The sequence below is a fragment of the Quercus suber genome, unplaced genomic scaffold, assembly GCF_002906115.3.
Source record: "Quercus suber isolate HL8 unplaced genomic scaffold, Cork oak 2.0 scaffold_608, whole genome shotgun sequence".
NCBI classification, from domain to species: Eukaryota; Viridiplantae; Streptophyta; class Magnoliopsida; order Fagales; family Fagaceae; genus Quercus; species Quercus suber.
Window position 1 is genome coordinate 353,500 of NW_027070051.1, and position 1,838 is coordinate 355,337.

Genomic DNA, 1,838 nt, shown 5'->3' on the forward strand with positions numbered 1-1,838 from the left:
CATCCACCTTCAATACCTCTTTCCTAGTGTCCACCACATGAGCTAGGTACCCTTGGCATCCTTTTCGTAATAGACACTGAGCTCGAAGGGCAGATATCACCTTAGGTAAGGCATGCATCCTAGAGCCCTTAAACCAAAATTCAGGTTCTCCTAGAGGCTGAAACACCACTTCTTTCCTGAAACAATCTACACTAGCATGATAAGCCGCCAACCAATCCATTCCCCAAATTACATCATAGTCATACATGTCCATCAAAATCAAGTCTGCTAACATTTCCCTGTCCTCAATTTGGATGGCATAAGACTTAAGCATAGAATTACACACCAAAGAATCACCCATAGGTGTGGCCATAGACAAGTCATAATCCATAAGTCCAACTTTCTTATCACATAACTTAGCATATCAAGAAGAGATGAAAGAGTGTGTAGATCCAGAATCAAATAAAGTTTTAGCAAAATTTGAGAATAATAGGAGGATACTTGTAACCACAGTATCCAAAGCTTAAACGTCTTGTGATGTGAGTGCAAACACTCTCCCTTGTGCTTTCCTCCTCTGATCATTCTTTCCAGGTTGTGCCATTGAGTTTTATTAAGGAGATGTACAGCTTCTAGCTAAGTCTCCTAGCTTCCCACAATTATAACAAGCCTTTCCTTCAAAGAAACATGGCTTATCTCCATGAAACCTTCCGCATGTAGGGCAAGCACTCGAACTTCTACCTTGAGCATTCTGGGGTGGATTCTTATTTTTTGGCTTATTCGATGATGAATTACTCCCAAACCTCCCAAAAGAGCCTTTCTTTTTCCAATGACCTTGAGAATTGCCTTGTCGAAATCCTGTCTGTCCTGTGTTTCTAGGTGGGTTCTCCTTCCTAACATTGTTCTTGAAATCTTCCTCTAATCTCATAGCTCTCTTAACCGACTCTGCATAATTATCAACCCCTGATGCAATCAAATGGTGTTGAAGTTTCTCATTGAACCCCTTTTGAAATCTGCTTGCTTTCTTTGCCTCAGTAAGGATTAAATGGGGTCCAAAGTGAGATAACTCAATGAATTTAGCTGCATACTGCTCAATAGTCATACTTCCTTGCACCAAATCAGGGAATTCCCTCTCTTTTTGTTCTCGAACCATCTTAGGGAAGTAGTTATCATAGAAGACCCCTTTAAATTTCACCCAAATGATGCAATTTCTCTCAGTGTCCATTCCATCCAAAATGGCTTTAGTGGATCACCACCAACACACAGCTACTCCAATCAACATGAAAGTTGCAAACCGCACCTTCTGAAAGTCAGTGCAATCTAAAGCTTCTAACAATTTCTCCATTTGCAAGAACCAGTTCTCAGCTTCTGTAGGATCTGGCTTCCCATCAAAGGAAAGGGGATTCTGCTTCATAAAAGTCTCAAAAGAGCAACCAGCCCTTGCCTCTACTCTTCCTGCACTTCTACTAGCAACATGGGCCAACCTGTCTAACAATCGAGTAGCAGCTTCATCCAAAGGATTAGTGCGTGTCACCCTAGAACGTTCATTATTTCTCATGTCTTAAGTGAATTCAGCCTCAATATCAACCCTTGCTTTGGTTAGCCTTTGCAAATTAACAATAGGTTCCTCACTATTGGAATTAGCTACTCTCTTCTTTTTGGGTGGCATGATACCTAGTTAACAAGGAAATCAAGAAATATAAATGGTGCAACAATTATTATTACTAAACATAAGAAGTAACATCGCCAAAATTATTTAAAATATCTCATCAAACATAACCTAAATACCAAATGCCCTAACAAAAGAAATCAAGATCATAACCTAGTTTCAAGTGTCTACAGGATCATGACCTAGTTTCAAG

At 39.9% G+C, this 1,838-nt stretch overlaps 1 protein-coding gene across 1 annotated transcript; it reads right to left on the bottom strand.

The window, feature by feature from the left end:
* Positions 1–589: 589 nt before the first annotated feature.
* LOC112018082 (uncharacterized) lies at positions 590–1,201 on the bottom strand. The gene has a single exon (XM_024050588.1). The coding sequence runs from the start codon at positions 1,199–1,201 to the stop codon at positions 590–592; it is 612 nt and encodes a 203-aa protein (XP_023906356.1).
* Positions 1,202–1,838: the final 637 nt, after the last annotated feature.

What these genes read in the sequence shown, in the direction of transcription:
- LOC112018082 (XM_024050588.1), bottom strand. Translation starts at nt 1,201, where the DNA reads ATGGACACTGAGAGAAATTGCATCATTTGGGTGAAATTTAAAGGGGTC.